Genomic DNA, 22,130 nt, shown 5'->3' with positions numbered 1-22,130 from the left:
TATTGTATATACTCCTTCTATACTGACCTCCTATACACTTTACCATTGTAAATACTACTTATATAGATTTTCCATACACTACATCATTGTATATACTCCTGTTATACTGACCTCATACACTACATCATTGTAAATACTCCTTCTGTACTGACCTCTTATACACTCCTTCACTTTTTTTATTCTCCTTCTGTACTGACCTCTTTTACACTTTCTCCCCTGCTCCATTATCATGTTTTCTCTTCTATACACTTCATCAGTGAACATACTCCTTCTGTATTGATCTTTTATATAGTCTTTTACTTTTTATATTCTCCTTCTATACTGACCTCCTATATACTCCACCATTGTAGATTCTGCTTCTGTACTGACCTCCTCTACATCTCCTTCTGTATATCTGCATCTTTTCAGTTTCCTCTGTATGTATGTACCCATGCGATTACGATCTGTCCCACATTATTTCCTTTCTATGCAGTCGTCTGTTACAACACCCCAGTATACGGTATATTCTTTCTGTATTGTTGTGCCTCCTGAGATACTGGATGGGAAGTATAGAAGGAGTATATACAGGAATGGAGTATATAGGAGGTCAGTATAGAAGGAGTATATACAGGGATGGAGTATATAGGAGGTCAGTATAGAAGGAGTATATACAGGGATGGAGTATATAGGAGGTCAGTATAGAAGGAGTATATACAGGGATGGAGTATACAGCAGGTCAGTATAGAAGGAGTATATACAGGGATGGTGTATATAGGAGGTCAGTATAGAAGGAGTATATACAGGGATGGAGTATATAGGAGGTCAGTATAGAAGGAGTATATACAGGGATGGAGTATATAGGAGGTCAGTATAGAAGGAGTATATACATGGATGGAGTATATAGGTGGTCAGTATAGAAGGATTATATACATGGATGGAGTATATAGGTGGTCAGTATAGAAGGAGTATATACATGGATGGAGTATATAGGAGGTCAGTATAGAAGGAGTATATACAGGGATGGAGTATATAGGAGGTCAGTATAGAAGGAGTATATACATGGATGGAGTATATAGGAGGTCAGTATAGAAGGAGTATACACAGGGATGGAGTATATAGGAGGTCATTATAGAAGGAGTATATACAGGGATGGAGTATATAGGAGGTCAGTATAGAAGGAGTATATACATGGATGGAGTATATAGGAGGTCAGTATAGAAGGAGTATACACAGGGATGGAGTATATAGGAGGTCAGTATAGAAGGAGTATATACATGGATGGAGTATATTGGAGGTCAGTATAGAAGGAGTACATACAGGGATGGAGTATATAGGAGGTCAGTATAGAAGGAGTATACACAGGGATGGAGTATATAGGAGGTCAGTATAGAAGGAGTATATAGAGGGATGGAGTATACAGGAGGTCAGTATAGAAGGAGTATATAGAGGGATGGAGTATACAGGAGGTCAGTATAGAAGGAGTATATACAGGGATGGAGTATATAGGAAGTCAATATAGAAGGAGTATATACATGGATGGAGTATATAGGTCAGTATAGAAGGAATATATACAGGGATGGAGTATATAGGAGGTCAGTATAGAGGGAGTATATACAGGGATGGAGTATATAGGAGGTCAGTATAGAAGGAGTATATATAGGGATGGAGTATATAGGAGGTCAGTATAGAAGGAGTATATACAGGGATGGAGTATATAGGTCAGTATAGAAGGAGGGGTATTACTTTATTTATGTATTGACTTATATTGTTGTTATGTATTGTTTTTATCTTCTAACAGTCAATGCTTTTGTGTGTTTTTTAGTAAATGAGAGGTTCTTGCTTATTGGCCTGTCTACGAGTCTTTTGATCTTCTTGTCTGACGGAGTGTGCGGTGGTTCCGGTTATCCCTTTGGGAGAAGAGGAGCAAGAGAAGATAGAAAAGAAAGAAAATCAGTCTTTAGTATTTATGTGTTTTAGGGATATTCCTTTAGGGATCATCCTATAGTGGGTGATATGGGATGTTTTTTATTCTATTGATATATATATTTATTATTATTGGAGGGAGTCTTGGAGTATATCCTCTCTTTATTATCACTATGGTATGGGATATTAATTAATTAATTTATTTTTTTATTATTATTTTCTTCTTATTTTTTGTTTTTGCATTTTATCTGTGTACACATATGTAGTATTTCTATGCCTCTTTAGTGGGCATTGGCAACTGGAAGGTGTTTTTGCATATATTATGGGCACTTATGCTTATTGTTATTAGCTTTTTAGAGCAGCATTCTTTATTGCATTATAGTAGGGTGTACTAAATATTTATATATTTATTTATTTTTATGGTACAAAATGGTTTATTGAGTAAGGGATATCACATGGCGAAATATTCATGGTTGGCTTATGTTGAACACTACCAAATTTATTAAATTGGTGATATGTTTATATCCTAAGTGCACTTCTTTATTCACCGGTCACTACTAATGAATAGACACATAAAGTGTATACACTCTTGTCTTTATTGTTATATTTTTTTTATTCACTGGTCACGCGTAGTTAATAGACACATTAGATGTATTAATTCTGAATTTGGCAACTTTTTTATCTTTTTCATCCATCATGGTTTCATGGTTTACCGTTGCCCCGTCACTGCCCCTTATTCTTTTCTTCATCCTTTTCGCTGTTTCCTTCCACCGCTTCTCCGTCTGGCTAGTGCGCATGCGTCGCGATCCCTCCCTCGGTCGCTTCCAGTGACGCTCACACACTGACACGCATAGCTAAGCTTGCGTGTCATTGAGTGTCGGCAGGAAGCGCGTCACAATGAGGGGGCGGTGTCGCACGCGATGCGCCGTCTCTGCTGATGGATCCAATCATCACCTCTCTTATAAAAGCACTGGTGCCCCTCACCTCGGCACGCCCCCGGAAGAAGCAGGAGGTGAAACGCGCGTCGGGGTGAGGGGACGCCATTCATGCAAGGTAATACACATTGTTCTGCATGGCATTATATGGGCATTCACGCTGGGTTACTGCGGATGGGTGTTTTTCTTTCGGTCACATGTATCCTTATTGGTATTACTGCCTTCTATAAGGCCACTGTGCTGGTTACCATAATCCCTTTATAGGCAGTGAATACATTGATAGGGCCTTTTCTAGCTGGCCATTCTATTGGGCTATGCTGTAATATTACCATTTGTTGGTGTATATTTATTGTATTAATCCGCTGTATCGGCGTGGATATCTTTCTGTGTAGGCAAGCTACTTGTTAGTATATACCATTTATTATTGAGTAACAGCCTTGTATTTCGGTGTCCCCTACGGTATATTTTGCTTTTTTTATTATGTTATTTTAAATATAAATATTAATAAACATTGGTTTTAATATTGTATGGGATCTCTTCTTCTTCTCACAAGTTACGATGTGGGATTAGTTATGTGTAGTATTGTGAAGTGCCCTGGTACTGTGTAAGACAGGTGTTGAATACAGTATAGAAGGAGTACATACAGGGATGGAGTATATAGGAGGTCAGTAAAGAAGGAGTATATACAGGGATGGAGTATATAGGAGGTCAGTATAGAAGGAGTACATACAGGGATGGAGTATATAGGAGGTCAGTAAAGAAGGAGTATATACAGGGATGGAGTATATACAGTAGGTGTCAGTAAAGATGGAGTATATATAGGGATGGAGTATATAGGAGGTCAGTATAGAAGGAGTATATACAGGGATGGAGTATATAGGAGGTCAGTATAGAAGGAGTATATACAGGGATGGAGTATATAGGAGGTCAGTATAGAAGGAGTATATACAGGGATGGTGTATATAGGAGGTCAGTATAGAAGGAGTATATACAGGGATGGAGTATACAGGAGGTCAGTATAGAAGGAGTATATATAGGGATGGTGTATATAGGAGGTCAGTATAGAAGGAGTATATACAGGGATGGTGTATATAGGAGGTCAGTATAGAAGGAGTATATACAGGGATGGAGTATACAGGAGGTCAGTATAGAAGGAGTATATATAGGGATGGAGTATATAGGAGGTCAGTATAGAAGGAGTATATACAGGGATGGTGTATATAGGAGGTCAGTATAGAAGGAGTATATACAGGGATGGAGTATACAGGAGGTCAGTATAGAAGGAGTATATACAGGGATGGAGTATATAGGAGGTCAGTATAGAAGGAGTATATATAGGGATGGAGTATACAGGAGGTCAGTATAGAAGGAGTATATATAGGGATGGAGTATACAGGAGGTCAGTATAGAAGGAGTATATACAGGGATGGAGTATACAGGAGGTCAGTATAGAAGGAGTATATACATGGAGTATATAGGAGGTCAGTATAGAAGAAGTATATACAGGGATGGAGTATATAGGAGGTCAGTATAGGAGTATATATAGGGATGGAGTATATAGGAGGCCAGTATAGAAGGAGTATATATAGGGATGGAGTATATAGGAGGTCAGTATAGGAGTATATATAGGGATGGAGTATATAGGAGGCCAGTATAGAAGGAGTATATATAGGGATGGAGTATATAGGAGGTCAGTATAGAAGGAATATATACAGGGATGGAGTATATAGGAGGTCAGTAAAGAAGGAGTATATACAGGGATGGAGTATATACAGTAGGTGTCAGTAAAGATGGAGTATATAGATAGTCTGGCATTTATAGGGTCACTTGTAGAAGTCATACGTGCTGTGATTTTTTTGTTCTTGATGACTTCAAACTTTCTAATAATTTTGGCTCTGACTCCTCGAGGATCCGTCACATAAAATCTTGGGCAGCGTAACCCGGGCATCACCGGTGAACCATCCCAAAATCAGCCAAAGAAAGATGCCATTACCGGACTGTCAGTCAGTGCCCAGCGGGTGCCCACACAGGAGACAAGGAGGAGGAGAGGCAAAAGATGGAGAAAAGGAGACAAAACCAGCCGGGCTGTGAAAAAGAGAGCAGAGGGGGGGGGAAGCAGCAGGGAGGCAGCATGTACAAAGGCTCAGCACACAGGCGCGGCGGGGAGGGAGAAATACTGCCAGGAAAGTGGGCACTGTTGTGAGGATTGAGAAAAGATGGCTGCAGAGGGACTGGGACAACGGGGAGCTGAGGTCATGGTCAGGCGGTAGTCAATTTAACCCTTCCAGGCACAAGTGTACCAGCTGCATTTACCATACAGATATAGCAGAGCTGGGTTTGTCTGACGCAGCAGAGCAGAAGCTATTGCATGTGGCAGAGCTGTCAGGGGCGTAGTCGGGCAGGACAGAGCTTGTCAGACGCAGCAGGGCTAGGCTTGTCTGCTGGCCAATGTTGCAGAACAGAGTTTATCTGATCTAGCAGAGCCACGTTTGCGTAATGTAGCAAAGCTTGTCTGATGCAGCACCGTCTGTTGTAGCAGAGCTCTGCGCTCACCGTTCTCCAGGATGTACGCTACGATCTCCGCGTGCCCGGCCCGCGCCGCCAGGTGTAGCAGTGAGCAGCGCGCCGGCCCCTGGACCCGTAAACGTGCTCCTTTCTCACAGCACTCAGTAACCTGCAGAAAAAAAAACACTGAAAATGAGTAAAAAATTTTACATCTTCTGTGCAAAAAGTTTTTCCACCTGTGTCCCTATGACAACACTTCTGAGTACTGGCAGCTCAGTTTTATCATACCAGAGAGAATTGAGCAAATCTTTGCCCCTATGACAACACCGATCCATCAGAGGCGCCGTGAGAACACAGAACAAAGACGAAAACTTAATAAAGAAGGTTATAGTGAAGATTTTTCCCTTTAGATTGTAAGCTCCGATGTAGCAGAGCCGCATTGTGTCAGCAGGAGGATTCTCATGAATCAAAGGAAATGAAGAGCCGGGGAGAAAACGGCGCCAACAAAAGGGCGAAGAATCCTGCACCGGGCGCGATAATGGACGGATAATGGGAGGTGGGAAATTGACAGACTGAATGAAAGTCGCAATTACGGGAGGCCGGACGCGTCTTCTCGCCATAACGGTCTTTCATGTGCACAAAAGGCGAGAAACGCAGAGGTATAATATCATCTCCTGCCCCCTCGTCATATACAGCGGAGCTCACCCGGCCTCCAGACGCCATAAATGTAAGGTACGGTATATCAGAAAGTATATAAAATATATAACAGTATTGCCTTGTGCCAGGTTCTGCTGAAAATGTAGCAAAAATTGCAAAAATAAAATCAACATGTTCACAAACATGATGATAAGTTTCTGCCACTAGAGGGCGATCTGTAAGTGGCGCCCTCTAGTGGTGGCCAAGACGTCCGCTGATTGGACGGTGGCGGAGGACCCCATCGAAGCCAAAACAATCCTTTGTAAAAGCAGCATCATTTTAAGCTACTTTTTTGTGACCATAGAGAACTCCGATTCCTCCCCACTATTGCCCCTCCTCAAGGTCGCTTCTCCTGTGGCCTCCAACATTTACTGATTAGAGCAAAAAGTGAAAAAAAAAATATATTTAACTCCTTCACTTTCTGCCAGATATGGCGGCACATAACCCCAGTTAGAAGGCGGAGCAAAGCTCCTCAGTTATCTAAACATTCTATAAAAAAGGAAAAAAGGTTTTTGTTGCCCCCAGCGACCAATTCAAAACAGTCATTTCTTCAACTGCTCTATGATTGGTTGCTATGGGCAACAACGACAGTTAATTCTTACAAACAGTTTTGAAAATTCCGCCTTGATGTTCCGGCATCCGGCAGCATCGACCACGAGGGGCCCTACAGCAAAACAAAAAATAGTGCACCCTGTCTTTCTGCCATAAGTGAAAATGCGAGTTGAATTTCATATTTATTGAGAATCCACCCTTAAAAAAAAGTGGTAAACTCAACTATTCTGTGTATTACCTCCTTGGTTCATCCCTCTGATTGTTAATGATCCACCCGTTAATCCTTGTTGATCACTGTTGATTGGGGTCTCTACAATAGGTCAAGGAGGAGTAACCCTTTTGGAGTAGGGGTCCCCAACCTTTCTTACCTAAAGAGCCACATTCAGCTCTGAGATATGGTCGCAAGCCACATCCTACGATATTTAATCCATGAAGTCCCCTGTGTTTATTAGGGGGCACTTTGGAAATTATATCCTTTAAAGTAATAATGCCTCCATATAATATGGTAATGCTCTGAGTACTCCTTCTTAAGAAATAATGCCCCTTCAGAGCAGTCTTAAAAAAACCCATCCCCAAAGTACCCCCTTATAAAGTAATAATGCCGCGAGTGCTCCCTTATAAAGTAATGCCGCGAGTGCTCCCTTATAAAGTAATAATGCCACGAGTGCTCCCTTATTAAGTACTACTGCCATGAGTGCTCCCTTAAAAAATTATTATGCCACAAGTGCCTCATTATAAAAGATATAATGCCGTGAGTGCCCCCTTTTAAAGAAATAATGCCCCTTCTGGGCATATAAAGTAACACTTCCAAAGTAAAAATGATCAGAGTATCCCATTGAAAAGTAACTCCCTTAGGTTCCCCCTTAAGAAGTCATATTATCATGAGTGTCCCTTTCCAGATAATAATGCCCTCTGAGTCCCTTCTTAAGTAATAATGCCCCTTGGAGCTCTGGCCGATTTGGTACACTGCTGAGCCCCATGGCTGTCCCTCGAGGTTTGTGTTTCGGTTTGATCACGTCTTACTTGCATGGAGCTATTTTTTTGGAAAATATGTTGCAAAAATGCAACGCTTTACCACAAAGATGTAAAAATGTTCCCCTTTTAGGCTATGTACTGTAAATTATAAAAGTGATCAGACAGCACAGTATAAATACACAAATAGGTAAAATAAAATAATAAGTGATAAAACAGCCTAAAAAACTAAGACTGTCATCAAATTGGAAACATGGAGCACATATTTAGCATCCTCCTATTCGTAACAATCAGTCAAAGGGGCTAAAAAATATACCTTGGGGTAAACTTTCTGGAACAATAATGGGCACTAACATGGTGCCTAAAAACCTAAAAACTCCAGCAAGCTCATCCTACAAAAAAAAACAAAAACAAACGACTTTTTACAACTCTACTATCAACACAATAGATAGAAACGTTATGATGGTGGGGATGAGGGGAATTAAAATTAAAATATGGTTCGGTCTCGGTAGCTAAAATTGTGTGTGCCATTAAGGGGTTAAACATCTGGTTTTGCATGGGAGGAAGCATGGGAGGAGCATCATGTGCAATACACCAAAGCATTGTGGTTCCAGAACTGGGTAATACAGTCTTTGCACTTATATGCAACAGGACAGGAGAACAGTGAGTGACCCCAGCCGAAAGAGAAGGTAAACAGCTGGGTCCTGAAACGCGGGTATGTAACCCTTAAGAAATGACTTCAGATGTTGATCTTTTAATATATTAATTACTCAAGTTTTTGGTAATTTAAAGCAATCATCAGATGGCACAATCTGGTCAATATGGTGCACGGGAGCGAGGCTCGGGCGGGTATCAGGTCATCAAGACATGTTTGCACTGTAATATGTAATGGGGTTTGTCGCTGTTTTTTACCACATTAATATAAAAAATGCGCATAAAACTGGAGTACCCCTTTAAGGCCTCGAGCTCCAGCACGAACATCAGAGTCTGCGATCACAATAGATTACGGTGCAATATGGGGCATACATGTGCTAAGCTATAGGGATATATGGGCATATGTGATTTCATCGAGGGAAGAGTTAAATGTTCACTTATAGACACGTACACATGAGCTCACAGAATGCAAACCTGCTACATATAAGTGAGCACCATATACATACACACCTGCAAAATCACACACTGTATGCATCCTAAGTACATGCATGGCTACACACATGCGTTTACCCACTACATGCATGACCATGGACACACAACACCCACAGATACATGCACAATCAATGAGTACTATATATGCACCAACACAAACACACCACACACATTGTATGTATACTAAGTACCTACATGTAAGCACAGACACATGCACAATCACTACATATTGTGTAATCACATTTCATATTCACACACACACGCACTTTACATTGAAGGGCAAACTCACGTATATGCACACTTCACATTCATGCACACACATGCAGTTTATATCCATACACATTACATTCATTCACACACATGCATATACACACTTCACATCCATGCGCACACACAAATGCAGTTTATATTCTTATACACATTCAGTTTACATTTATGCATAAACACATGCACACTTCCCATTCATACACACACACAAACATATACACACATTCATGCACACCTGACATTCATACACACACACATGCACACTTCACATTCATACACACAGTTTACATTCATGCACACACACATGCACACTTCACATTCATACAGTTTGCATTAATGCACACACATATGCACACTTCACATTCATACACACAGTTTACATTCATGCACACTTCATATTCATACACACAGTTAACATTCATGCACACTTCATATTCATACACTCGGTTTACATACATGCACACACATGCACACTTCACATTCATACACACAGTTTACATTCATGCACACTTCACATTCATACACACAGTTTACATACATGCACACACACATGCACACTTCACATTCATACACAGTTTACATCCATGCACACACACATGCACACTTCACATTCATACACAGTTTACATCCATGCACTCACACATATGCACACTTCACATTCATACACACAATTTACATTCATGCACACTTCACATTCATACAGTTTGCATTCATGCACACACACATGCACACTTCACATTCATACACACAGTTTACATTCATGCACACACAAATACACACTTCACACTCATACACACAGTTTACATTCATGCACACTTCATATTCATACACACAGTTAACATTCATGCACACTTCATATTCATACACTCGGTTTACATACATGCACACACATGCACACTTCACATTCATACACACAGTTTACATTCATGCACACTTCACATTCATACAGTTTACATTCATGCACACACACATGCACACTTCACATTCATACACAGTTTACATCCATGCACTCACACACATGCACACTTCACATTCATACACAGTTTACATCCATGCACTCACACATATGCACACTTCACATTCATACACACAGTTTACATTCATGCACACTTCACATTCATACAGTTTGCATTCATGCACACACACATGCACACTTCACACTCATACACACAGTTTACATTCATGCACACACACACATGCACACGTCACATTCATACACAGTTTACATTCATACACACACACAAATACACTTCACATTCATACACACAGTTTACATTCATGCACACTTCATATTCATACACACAGTTAACATTCATGCACACACACATGCACACTTCATATTCATACACTCGGTTTACATACATGCACACACACATATGCACACTTCACACTCATACACACAGTTTACATTCATGCACACACGCCAACTACAGATCAGCCAGAACATACACGGTGTATGCATACTAAGTGAATAAATGCAAGCACACACACGTATATCCATAGATATAAAGCTTATGTGAACTTTTATACATTTATTTTCAATAGTTTCCTATTTCATTTTTACCTATATATTTATATACATATTTTTTACATATTTTGAGCCCACATAGGGGATTTGCACAATTGCATCGGGAAGGTGATGGGTGAAAGAAGAAACATCCCCATTCTCTCACCGCTTACATGCCAAGGTCATGACATTGGCAGGGCTTCTAGGGAAGAAGTGATGGAAGATAAACTTTAACCTCTTAAAGGGGTGGCGGGCTGATCTCGCTCATTTATTTTTCCATCTTTTATTGAAATAATCAGTCGGATCAGAGAACTTTCCGAAGTTCCGACATAACAATTGGCTTTAAAACAGCTGCTAAAAAAATCACCAAAGTCCACCTAATTCAACAAAAATAACAAGTTTAAACTTCCTTACAACAATCTAAATGTTAAACGTAAAAAATCTGGAAACAAAAATTGGTTCTGATGGCCAAAATTATGTCGTTAAAGGGTTAAAAAAAATAGGGTTTTTTTTAGGCGGAAGGAAGTGTGGGAGGGAAAAAACAGATCCCAAGCTGCTCTGTATTAATCGTCTGTGCACCTGTGTGCAACAGGTCCGGAGAAGAACAGAGGGTGGCTTCCAGCCAAGAGACCTGGGGAGGGGGCAAATTCAGCTTTCTGCTGGGCTGGAGGATGTGGCATGACTGCTAAGAGCCTTAATATCCAGGCATGTACACTTTCAGGAGCTATAGGGACACAGTATTATTTAAATGAAGTCTTTTTTAATGAGTTTATGAGCGTTTTTTTCCAACAGCTTTTCCGGTTGTTTCCCGAACGTTTCTCTGACAGTTTTGGCGCTCCTTGGTTGTTTACCCAGCTTTTCTCCAAAGATTTTGGCCTTCTTCAGTTATTTCTGGACCGTTTTTCAGACAGTTTTAGCCTGCCTCGATAATTTCCTGAGCGTTTTTCCAATCATTTTGGCCTATCTCGGTCATTTTTATGGGTGTATTTCCAAAGGTTTTCGTCCTCCTCGGTTGTTTCCTAAGTGTTTCTCCAACGGTTTTGGCCTTCATCGTCTGTTTCTGGACCATTTTTCTGACGGTTTTAGCCCGCCTCGGTAATTTCCTGAGTTTTTTCCCTAATGGTTTTAGCTCACCACCGTCATTTTCTGTGACCGCTTTCGGACGGTTTTGGCATGCCTCGCTTGTTTCCTGAGTGTTTCTTCAACGGTTTTGGCCTTCATCGGCTGTGTTTTGACTGTTTTTCTGGCGGTTTTAGCCCACCTCGGTAATTTCCTGAGTATTTTTCCAATGGTTTTGGCCCACCTCGGTTGTTTCACGAGTATTTTCCCCAATGATTTTAGCTCACCACTGTAATTTTCTGACAATTTTTGCAACGATTTTGGCATGCCTCGGTTGTTACCTGAGTGTTTCTCCAACGGTTTTGGCCTTCATCGGGTGTTTCTGGACCATTTTTCCGACGGTTTTAGCCCACTTTGGTAATTTCCTGAGTATTTTTTCAATGGTTTTAGCCCACCTCGGTTGTTTCCCAAGCTTTTTTCCCAATGGTTTTAGCTCACCACCGTCATTTTCTGTGACCGCTTTCCGACGATTTTGGCATGCCTCGCTTGTTTCCTGACTGTTTCTTCAATGGTTTTAACCTTCATCGGCTGTTTTTCAACTGTTTTTCTAGCGGTTTTAGCCCACCTCGGTAATTTCCTGAGTATTTTTCCAATGGTTTTGGCCCACCTCGGTTGTTTCCCGAGTTTTTTCCCCAACGGTTTTAGCTCACCACTGTAATTTTCATACAATTTTTCTGACGATTTTGGCATGCCTCGGTTGTTACCTGAGTGTGACTCCAACGGTTTTGGCCTTCATCGGGTGTTTCTGGGCCATTTTTCAGACGTTTTAGCCTGCCTTGGTAACTTCCTGAGTTTTTCTCCAATGGTTTTGGCCCGCCTCGGTTGTTTCCTGAGTTTTTCTTCCCAACGGTTTTAGCTTACCTCCGTCATTTTCTGACCGCTTCCCGATGGTTTTGGCATGCCTCGGTTGTTTACTGAGTGTTTCTTCAACGGTTTTGGCCTTCATCGACTGTTTTTGGACTGTTTTTCTGGTGGTTTTAGCTCACCTCGGTAATTTCCTAAGCGTTTTTCTGACAGTTTTAGCCTGCCTTGATAATTTCCTGAGCATTTTTCCAATGGTTTTGGCCCGCCTCGGTTGTTTCCTGAGCTTTTTTCCTAACGGTTTTAGCTCGCTTCTGTCAATTTCTGACCACTGTAATTTCCCAACCATTTTTTCGTCGATTTGCGCCTGCCTTTGTAATTTCCTAAGCATTTTTCCAATGGTTTTGGCCCCACTCTGTCATTTTACTGACTGTTTGCCCAATGGTTTTCACCCGCTTTGGTCGTTTCCTGAGCATTTCTGCAACAGTTTTGGCTTTGCTCAGTCTTTTCCTGAGCATTTTTCCAAAGGTTTTAGCCCGCTTTGTTTGGTTCTTGAGCATTTCTCCAACAGTTCTAGCTTCCCTCAGTCGTTTCCTGAGCATTTTACCCACGGTGTTGGCCTGCCTCCGTCATTCCCTGAGCATTTCTCCAATGGTTTTGGCTTCGGGCATTTCTTGAGCGTTTCCTCGACTGTTTTGGCCCATTGGTCTGGTTTTTTTTGCATGGTTTTCCCATGTTGTATACAACATGTTTTTTTTACTGTCGTTTTCTGGTTTTGAAAAAGAAACCGTCAGTTTTTTTATAAAGCGAAAAATGATGGCAAAACGCTCGAAAAGACGACCTTTTGTCTTTTGAGCTTTCCCATTGACTTGCATAGTAAAGTAGTGGGTGTCTTCGGAGCGGTCAGGTCACTTCTTTTAACAGTTTGCCTTTTTTAGAAACTTGACGTTTAGAAGTCTGAACAATGTGTCCTTTTTATATAGAAATGCTTATGTTGTTCATTATTTTGTATGTGAACAAAACTCCTCGAAAAACTCCATCTGCACATAGCCCGACAGGGTTTGTTGCTGATTATCCTCCCTATATAATAAACTGTATGTACTTATTGCGTACCCTTTGTATCACGCCATATCGCGTACAATAATATCCCGACAGTTTTTTTTTCTAATCCCGGACAACTCTTCTAAGTATCAGAGAGTTAATCTCATAGGATAGGTTATCACTTGTGGATCAGTAGCTGGTCTTACCGCTGGGACCTCCACCGTTCTGATATTGCCCCATTGAAATAAGGGCCACCAGAGATAGCCCATTTTTGGCATCTTTGAGTGGTCCCAGTGGTCAGACTCCTACCAATTTGCATGTTATCATCTATCCTATGAATAGAACTTTTCTAATAAACTTAATAAAATAATAGGTGTAAAACTATAAATATTTTTTTGTAATAAATATAATTCCATCTCTTCTTAGCAAAAAATCTCAACTTCCACCATTATGGATGCTCTAAAAAACTGGATACATGGGAAAAACTATCATTCTTGGAGAAAGGTGCGAGACGAGTGGTACAAGGTCATATTTTCTAAATTTACTATCACCTGTAATTCTTCTTCTCTGGAATACAAAAATTGGAACCCATGGAAGGTTTGGTGTGAATCATGGGAAGAGTTTCAGTCCTCCGAAGAAAAGCTTCCAAAATCTGATAAGCCCAGAGCCGCCGTGTTTTCGGAGATGTTTAACCTAGCCAAAATGACCAGTGACAAGCTAGAAGAAGCGAAAGCCATGAGGATAGATCTGAGTCAGAAAATCCACGAGAACGAAAGTTTGAAAAACCAAAATTTCATCTTGGAGAAAAAATGTGCTGAGCTTCAAATGGAATTGAATATCAGAGAGAAGATCAGAGTCCAAAATATGGAGAAGGAAGCCAACCTCAGAACGGCACTGGAGGGTCGGGAGCAAATCTTGACGCTACAGGTCAAACGCATGGAAGACGAACTTTGCCAAGCCCGAGCCAAGTGTGACCAACTGGAGGCGACGATTTCTTCTTTTCAACGTCAATTGGTGGAATATAATAAAAAAGGCAATTGCCAGATCAACATCAAAAATGACTTCCATTGTTCTCCTTACCCTAAAAATAGCCAATCCTTTCCTTACAAACAACTGGAAAATTCAGAGGGAGAGAAATCGTTAGATCTAGAGTCCATTAAGAATATTGTCGAAAGGCTTGGACCGGTCACCAGACTCAATGTTTTCGATTGGCTGTGCAGCTGTGATGCGGAATACCGAATATGGGGATGGAGTGGAAAAGACTTTGAAAAAATCCTCCACCGGTGTATGGATTCAAGCACCTACTCTTCAATAACACCCATAACAAGAATGACTGAAATCTCTTGGTCCGAAATGTGCAAAGACATAGCCGAAAGGTTCATTCCTGATCTAGACGACTTGCTGGCCAAAGAACGGATGAAGAAGGATGAGACGGTGTTGCAATATTTCAACCGCATGTGGATGATATATCGCTGCAACTATGTCTTCTCATCCAGGGATGAACCCGGATACATAGAGGCCATCTGTGACGGCCTGCTCCCTCACTTGCGTGATCATGTCGAACAGTTCCGTGACGAGGACGAGGACTACATGGCCATCGAAGCATCAGCCCGTTCGGCTGAGTATTTGTGGTGGAAGTCAGGAAGTAAAGAAGAAGAACGGTATTGGGCGCTTCGGAGAGCGCCGCCCGGATTTCCTTCACGTACTACGATATGGAGGAGGTTGAAAGAGCATGGAGTTCCGCACAAAGAAATTGATGGTGCTACGTACTGGGATCTCTTGGTGCGTCTGTGCAGATATGAAGATCTTGGATCAAGAGGCAAGATAATTTGCCAAGAGTGTAAAAAAAACCCTAAGGTAACGTAAACCTAATGGTAACCAAACACTTTGCAGTTTTTTCTAAATTAAATCCCTCTAAGTTCTAAATCCTAGATCTCAGTATATAGGTTGTAAGTACATAGTAAAAACTGTCCTCATGATCTTACATCCGGAAGTTCCTATAGAGATGGGTAATGTGGGCACCTGATTGTATCATGAGAACCCTGAACATTATATAGATGATATGAATGGGCTACTAGGGAAGACATGGGTGCACCAAGTCCTCCAGAATGGGAGATGCCTTCTTTTTATATTAAGGTCTTCTGAACGAGGGACCACACGCTATGATGCCAATAGGACAAGAATTTACAATGTCTTCATTATGAGGAGGGTCTGGACATCTTTGATATCACCCTAATAGGTTCTCAGAACTTAAGTGGGCCTCTAAAGCATCATGATAGTATGAGGGCCTCCATATTATGGTGATGTCATGAGGGACTCAATATTATGGTGATGTCATGAGGGCCTCCATATTATGGTGATGCCATGAGGGCCTTTATATTATAGTGATGTCATGAGGGCCTCTATATTATAGTGATGTCATAAGGACCTTTATATTATAGTGATGTCATAAGGACCTTTATATTATAGTGATGTCATCAGGGCCTCTGTATTACAGTGATGTCATCAGGGTCTCTATATTGTAGCGATGTCATGTGGGCCTCTATATTATAGAGATGTCTTCAGGGCCTTTATAATATGGTGATGTCATGAGGGCCTCTATATTAGTCATGTCACGAGGGCCTCTATAATATGGTGATGTCATGAGATCCTCTATAATGTGATGATGTCATGATGGCCTCTATGTTATGGTGATGTCACGAGGGGCTCTATATTAGTAATGTCATGAGATCCTCTATAATGTGGTGATGTCACAAGGGCCTCTATATTAGTAATGTTATGAGGGCCTCTATGTTATGGTGATATCATGAGGGCCTCTATATTAGTGATGTCATGAGGGCCTCTATATTATAGCGATGTAATGAGATTCTCTATATTATGGTGATGTTATGAGGGCCTATATTATATAGGGATATCATCAGGGCCTCTAGAATATGGTTCCCTTTGTCCCTTATGACCATGTGAACAATTCTCATGTCTCCTTATGGTTTTGCAGTGATTTCAGAGACCTTCCAGAACAACAGAAGTTCCAGAATGACGTGTTGACCAACCTAATCAACTCTTCGTTAAAGAGAAACCAAAGTGTCCCACGTCTACAGACCAAGTCTACGAGTCAAGTGCTAATAAAAAAAAAAAATAATACTACAAATGATATCTTAGTCCCACCCTTTCGGTTAGGACCTGCTCCTCCAGCCACTCCCCACCCGGAGGAGGAGAGGAACCAATGCAAGATATGAAGGTGGTCCAACAATCAACCCCTGATTTTGGCAAAGGTCTTCTTGTTTCCGAACCCCCGTCCTCTTTTCAGGTTCGGTGTAGCGTCCCTTTAAACTCGACACGGTCTTGTCTGTGTCATGGCGTTCCTGGCTCCTGAGCCATCTGACGGTAATAATAACCGACTAGGGAAACATCAGAGCCGTCCGATAGAGAGATAAATGAACCCATTGCTGAAAAACTATGAAGCATTGTGTCCCTTTGATCTTCCGTGTGTAATCTTTTTTTTTTCTTTTCACAATAATTGTTACAGGGATTCCTGCGTTTCTAATAAATCTCACAATATCTTATCTGTGCTCACATTGTTGGCTTGGCTCCCAGAACCAATCTGTTCCCGCTCGCCGGCTGAGGGTACAATGAGGCTTTTACTGATTTTCCTTCGGCTAAAATTCTCTCCGTTTTCTCTCGCTTGGTCTCTGCAGATGAGAACTGAGACGGTTTACATCCATGGACCTTGTTTCTAGCAATCTGATCATTACTCTTCAAGATACATTCCGCCAAAATGGGTGGGTGGGGTGAGGATGGGGTGCCATGTTGTCTTAGAGGAGCCTTAAAGAAGCCTTCAACGCCAACTCCAGGCCCCAATGGAAAATCTGTGGTCGCCCAACTATCACATGTCCTATGGGGACTTTTTGGCCAACTTCTTCACCCCCACTCGTGGTTTTGATTTCATACTTGTAGACCCCTGTATAAGCTATGCCTGTTTTCTACCATATATCAAGTATGTGAAGCCTTCAATAAACCTTATGGTCTCGTAAATTGTGCATTTTTTCTTAACGTATACTTGTAATTTCAGGGGACTTTTCAGAATTAGGTGTCCTGTGTGTGTCGGTGAGGAATTATCACAATTTTTGGCCATTATCGGACTCATATCTTGTATTTTTCCTCAAGTTTTCCCCTCTACATAGGTTTTTTCCAGTTGTCTCTGAGCTGCTGGGTGTAGACAGGCTGCTATGATGTATCCCATGCACATCACACACAGGCATGAGGGATTCCTGCTTTCCCTTCTCCATGCAGCTTATGTTCGGAAGCAGCAGCAGCATAGTGGACACCATACAGCAGTATTGAGAAGTGTAGCTGTGATTCCAGCACTGGAGTTAAATAAAACACTTACTATAAAGTAGCAGCACTAGCTTGTCTATGTGTCTCGCTCTGCTCCTTCCTCATCTCTGCATAGAGTTCAAAAGTCAGCTGTAATCTGATCCCTTGTCTAGAGCAATGTAACACCCATGCCGGCGCCCCTGCACGGTTCCCCTTCTCCCTCCATGCAGGGATGCTGACATACTCATTGCCATGGCCGCGCATTCACCTCCCTGTCGCTCAGCACGTCCTGGGCGTGCTCCTTACTTGCTGCTCCTGTGCATGCCGCAGTCTCTTCTTGGCGGCGCGCCTAGTGCCCGCGTGCGCTCTCCTGCTCAAAAAGGGTCAGCGCACACACGCTGTAAATGCCCCCAACCAAAGGCTAGGAGGCATTTCGTAAAAAAAGGCACCCCCCAGTAGGGAGGTGCCAAAACCACGTTAATTCATTAGGGTATTGGTTTACTATTGAGTTGTTAGGTCCCCAGGTCTTTGTGCGGCCAGGCCCTGAATCTGAATCCCTGGTCCGTGTGCGGCCAGTGCCTGAACCTATCCCTTGGTCCTTGTGAGGCTAGTTCCTGAACCTGCCCCCCTGGTCCTTGTGCGGCTAGTTCCTGAACCTGCCCCCCTGGTCAGTGTGTGGCCAGTGCCTGAACCTACCCCCCAGTTCCTTGTGCGGCTAGTTCCTGAACCTGCTCCCCTGGTCCTTGTGCGGCTAGTTCCTGAACCTATCCCCCTGGTCCTTGTGCGGCTAGTACCCTGAATCCTGAAACCTCATCCAGTGGTACTGGAACTCTGAAGACGCTCCAGCGGTACTTGAACCAGTGCTAGACATCTGTGTGTCTGAACGTGTACCTATCCTTGCATTCTGCATTGTCCGCACAGGTATACCAGTTTCCGAATTCTGCCCTGCCTGTGACTCCGTGTCAGTGCCTGTTCTTCCAGAGGAGTAGCCTGAATGCAGCCCGAGGCCGTGTCTGCGAACCTGACCCCTGGGGTGAACAGGTAAAGTACAGGGGACTGCCTGGGAGTGGTACCTAGTGGCTAACTGCACCTCAAGTCTGACTCCACCATCAGGAGCTCCAGATAGCCGCTTAGCTACGTCCCTCCTAGGCAAGCCCGACCCGGTGGCACAGTGGGTCGATCAACCATGTGCGTGACAAACAAGACAGACTTTAGCACTAAATTATGAGTTCAAGTGGTAAGAGGAGGGTGGGGGGAGAAGTAGCTCATAAGTGGAGAAAGAAGCATATTTCTCTGCTAAAATGCATTTTATTAGCTTATGCTACAGATTTGTGCAAATTATCTCAAAGTAACAGTGACCATTTAATTCAATGTAGCTCATCCGCACAAAATATTGGACTTTATAGATACCAAAGACAGCTATTTTGTGGGTTGAACAAACATAAGAAAAGCAGTCATCCAATTACAAAGAAGGATTGCAATTCTTTAGTGGAACTGTAATGGGGTCTACATTAAAGCTCGAATGTAAACCCCACTACTGTCCCCCTTTGAACTGTATACAGTGATTAATTTTTTTTCTTTTTTTTTTTTTTTTTTAGAAATAAACTGTTACTTATCCTTTTCATACTACTAGAATTGTCATCTGTAGGTGAAACGCTAAAGGTACGGCAAGGAGTACTAGGTTTTACAGCTTCTCTGGATGACTATGCGTAACAATGTATTCAGTGGGCACAACAACGGTGCGGCCGGGAAAATGTCTGGTTGTCTGCAACTTTCTCCAGGGATTAATGCTGATTACTTTAGTAGATCAATTATGAAAATTGGTAGTCTCGGTGGGACTACCCCATTAATTACTGTATATTGTTCAACAATTGCAGAATGATGATGCATCACATTCTGGCTTTTCATTAAAAAAAAAGATGTCTTCGTTGTCTCAAATGGAGCCAAGTTTTCTACAATAACGAACAACATTCTTACCTTGTCGAGGTCACCGTCAAGCACTGCATGTACCAGAGCTACAACAAAATAAAAAAAATACAAGGTTTAATGACGAAATCCTACATTTACAGCTTCATCATTATAGTCATGTATCCAGAGTCTGTGATCTCTGTTATCTATTCTCTCCGAGACAGCGCCACCCTAGACCATGTGGCTGGGTCTGGTATTGCATTTATTTGAATGAACCGCAATAACAGATTCATATTACGTAGGTCGAGACCAGAACTTGGCAAAGCTAGGAAGATGCCGGGGTCTATAATTCTTGGGCTGGTGGGGGAAGTTATAGGGAACTCAAAGGAAAAGGATTAGATGGGGCTACAGTCTAGGATTCTCCACGATGTGACCAATTTGTAAAGCCAACCAAACCCAACTTTGCTGCAGCAGACGGCCTCAGCTCTGGCACCTCGGTGCAGACGTGCGGCACGGACATTTGTCAGCTCTGTATGCTCGCTGCATTGCAGGGCGAGTAAACAATCCTTTGCCAAGATTTCTGCTGCAGTCTCATATATCGGTGGATCCGACTTGAAAGGTATTTATTGCTAGAAGCAATTACTTCCAACCAAAAACGTAGAGCCGCGAGCCGTTCGAGAGCCGCCGCCAATGGACCAGGAGGGGTGGCGAGGGCAAACCTTCCATCATCACTTAGTGGACCCGTCCCGGACTCCGCAACCGATGGGAACGGAATTCATTTACTTCTCCTACTTTTATTTACTTAATTTCCTTTTACTTTCTTGCCCCCCTGGAGGGTCCGGAGCGCAAAACTGCAACTTGTGATCTGTGCAAGGGGGAATATAAGTCAGCGCGTTTCTTGGCTCGGCTCCATAACATTGGGCGAGTCTTCTGAATAACGATGGGTTCTGCAATGCTGAGGATGAGATCTCTGTGTGTGGGGTCCTCCTGCCCCCAATGGTAGACCCCAAATCTGCCTCTCCCTGCTGTAGGTCCTTCAGACGCTGAACACGACGACTTGAGACTTTGGGGCAATCCGGAGACTTGTTCTTTTACACCATATGTGACCGTGATGTCACAATATCAGAAAATGTCTGAAGGCAAAACTGTCCATAGTCGGGACCCTATAAAGGGGGGAAAGGGGTCTGGTCTGGGGTTTGTAAATGGAGGGAAGGGTTATTGCCTGGGACCTGGATACAATGGGCATATGGTGTGGAAGATGGTTTGGGGTCGGTAAATAGGAGAGGATGAATTGGGGTCTGTAAATAGGGGAGGATGGTTTGGGGTCTATATATAGGAGAGGAAGTTTTGGGGGTCTGTAAATAGGGGAGGATGAATTGGAGTCTGTAAATAGGGGAGGATAGTTTGGGGTCTGTAAATAGGGGAGGAAGTTTTGGAGGTCTGTAAATAGGGGAGGATAGTTTGGGGTCTGTATATAGGAGAGGAAGTTTTGGGGGTCTGTAAATAGGGGAGGAAGGTTTGGGGTCTGTAAATAGGGGAGGATGGTTTGGAGTCTGTAAATAGGGGAGGATGGTTTGGGGTCTTTAAATAGGGGAGGATGAATTGGGGTCTGTAAATAGGGGAGGATGGTTTGGGGTCTGTATATAGGAGAGGAAGTTTTGGGGGTCTGTAAATAGGGGAGGAAGGTTTGGGGTCTGTAAATAGGGGAGGATGGTTTGGAGTCTGTAAATAGGGGAGGATGGTTTGGGGTCTTTAAATGGGGAGGATGAATTGGGGTCTGTAAACAGGGGAGGATGGTTTGGGGTCTGTAAATAGGGGAGGATGGTTTGGAGTCTGTAAATAGGGGAGGATGGTTTGGGGTCTGTAAATAGGGGAGGATGGTTTGGGGTCTGTAAATAGGGGAGGATGGTTTGTAGTCTAAATAGGGGAGGATATTTTGGGGTCTGTAAATAGGGGAGGATGGTTTGGGGTCTGTAAATAGGGGTGAATAGTCTGGAGTCTGTAAATAGGGAAGAAAGGTATGGGGTCTATAAATAGGGGAGGATGTTTTGGGGTCTATAAATAGGGGAGGATGAATTGGGGTCTGTAAATAGGGGAGGATGGTTTGGGATCTGTAAATAGGGGAAGATGGTTTGTAGTCTAAATAGGGGAGGATGTTTTGGGGTCTGTAAATAGGGGAGGATGAATTGGGGTCAGTAAATAGTGGAGGATGGTTTGGGGTCTGTAAATAGGAAGGTTGTGGTCTAGGGTCTAAAATTAGGGGAGGATAATTTGGCGTCTGTATATCAACAGAGGTCTGTACACAGGAGAGCTATGGTTTGGGGTCTGTAAATAGTGGCGTTGCAGCCTGGGGTCTGTAAATAGAAGGGTTGTGGTCTGGGGTCTGAAGATAGGCGAGGGATCTCATCTGAGGACTCTAAATAAGGATGGTTTGTATATAGTTGGGGGACTCTGTAAAAACGAAA

The 22,130-nt window shown here is 42.5% G+C and overlaps 2 protein-coding genes across 9 annotated transcripts in view; one reads left to right on the top strand and one right to left on the bottom strand.

Moving 5' to 3' along the window:
• Positions 1–22,130, bottom strand: part of DGKI (diacylglycerol kinase iota) — a 219,789-nt gene that overhangs the window by 6,000 nt on the left and 191,659 nt on the right. For all 7 annotated transcript variants that reach the window (XM_077266728.1, XM_077266733.1, XM_077266729.1 and 4 more), the window contains 2 exons: positions 19,735–19,772; positions 5,391–5,511 (listed from right to left, as the gene is read on the bottom strand). In XM_077266728.1, coding sequence (XP_077122843.1) covers positions 5,391–5,511; positions 19,735–19,772 — 159 coding nt within the window. The remainder of the gene's footprint in view (positions 1–5,390; positions 5,512–19,734; positions 19,773–22,130) is intronic.
• LOC143776910 (uncharacterized) lies at positions 8,147–17,475 on the top strand. 2 transcript variants are annotated; one of them, XM_077266737.1, is made up of 3 exons: positions 8,147–8,277; positions 13,870–15,300; positions 16,439–17,475. In XM_077266737.1, the coding sequence occupies exons 2-3, from the start codon at positions 13,894–13,896 to the stop codon at positions 16,439–16,441; spliced, it is 1,410 nt and encodes a 469-aa protein (XP_077122852.1). In that variant the 5' UTR covers positions 8,147–8,277; positions 13,870–13,893; the 3' UTR covers positions 16,442–17,475. The 2 variants fall into 2 exon arrangements, with proteins under 2 accessions (XP_077122852.1, XP_077122853.1); XM_077266738.1 differs by having other exon boundaries at positions 8,179–8,251.

This window comes from Ranitomeya variabilis, chromosome 5 (genome assembly GCF_051348905.1).
Source record: "Ranitomeya variabilis isolate aRanVar5 chromosome 5, aRanVar5.hap1, whole genome shotgun sequence".
In the NCBI taxonomy this organism is placed as follows: domain Eukaryota; kingdom Metazoa; phylum Chordata; class Amphibia; order Anura; family Dendrobatidae; genus Ranitomeya; species Ranitomeya variabilis.
This window is presented reverse-complemented; position numbering and strand designations above follow the sequence as displayed.